Source organism: Aplysia californica, unplaced genomic scaffold, assembly GCF_000002075.1.
Source record: "Aplysia californica isolate F4 #8 unplaced genomic scaffold, AplCal3.0 scaffold01377, whole genome shotgun sequence".
Classification (NCBI taxonomy): domain Eukaryota; kingdom Metazoa; phylum Mollusca; class Gastropoda; order Aplysiida; family Aplysiidae; genus Aplysia; species Aplysia californica.
Genome location: NW_004798647.1, coordinates 48,220 through 49,420, shown reverse-complemented (window position 1 = coordinate 49,420; position 1,201 = coordinate 48,220). Strand labels below are relative to the sequence as shown.

At 42.5% G+C, this 1,201-nt stretch overlaps 1 protein-coding gene across 1 annotated transcript in view; it reads right to left on the bottom strand.

Moving 5' to 3' along the window:
* LOC101847854 (chloride channel protein 2) overlaps window positions 1–1,201 on the bottom strand; it is a gene marked incomplete in the record, with an annotated part of 25,205 nt that overhangs the window by 13,842 nt on the left and 10,162 nt on the right. Inside the window, 1 exon segment of the mRNA XM_035973536.1 lies at window positions 943–1,012. Coding sequence (XP_035829429.1) covers window positions 943–1,012 — 70 coding nt within the window.

The window sequence follows — 1,201 nt, the reverse complement described above, 5'->3', positions numbered from 1 at the left end:
TTTAATGTAGGCGTTTTTACTCTCCCATTAACCCCATCCGTACGCCCTGGGGTCATTTTGTACCCCCGGGGTTGTATTTTAAACATTTTAGAATACTTCTAGTACGAAGATCTCTTTGAAACTTTCAGTACTTCTCAAAAAATCATTTAGACAGACTGCTATGCAAAGCGTGCAGATCGGACTAACGAGTAAATTTCCTCTTTAGAAGTGGTGGCACAAAGTTCCCCACGTCGTATGGATACGATAGTAAAACACGACGTACGGATAAGGTTAAGTTGTGGCACAGAGTTCCCCACGTCGTATGGATACGATAGTAAAACACGACGTACGGATAGGGTCAACAAAATAGGAACCTTTATGAGGTGAGCATCCAGCCCAGCCTGTCAGGGGCAACCCATGCAGAGAGAGGGGTACAACATCCCAGCAAAAAGAGACTAAGATAATCTAAAAAAAAAATTTTCTCCCCACTGAGGAACTGAACTCAGGTTTCCTGCATGCCACAGCGACATTCTCAACCACTACACCACAGATGCCGGTGAAACAGACGGACTGACGAACACCTTTTGTTTCCCCTTTCATATTCTTTCATCACTGATCCTCTACAAAGCCGTTTTCACAAAAATTTTCCTTGGGACCTCATGTCCTTTCCAGTGCTACATTTTTCTTACCGAAAGACCCAAACTGCACCCAGATTAAGTACAAAATGCTTACGACAAAGAAAGCTTTGTAAATATATAAAGTAGTTGCTCATGAAAACTTTAACCGTAGGACAAAAAGACTTAACCATTGAGGTTGAGTACAGAGAAGCAAATCGATACAATAATAATAATAGTCACTATTTAGTGCAAGGAAAAAAAAAGACAAGACAGACAGACAGATATAAGGGAAGTAAAGAAGTAGGACCTCCCAGCGACACCCTCCAACCACCCACAAAATGCTCACCTATGGTGAAGACGGGGACAAACACACCAGCGGGGATGGGCAGCGTGTTGGAGAAAACTGCCATCAGGAACTGTTGACATACAACAACACATCGGCCCCGTCACACAAGGGATAAAATAAGGAAAGATAAGGTGGGGTGAGGAAAGGTAAGGTCAAATACGGTGTGGTATGATTAGGTAAGGTAAGATAAGGTAAGGTAAGATAAGGTAAGGTAAGGTAAGGTAAGGTAAGGTAAGGTAAGGTAAGGTAAGGTAAGGTA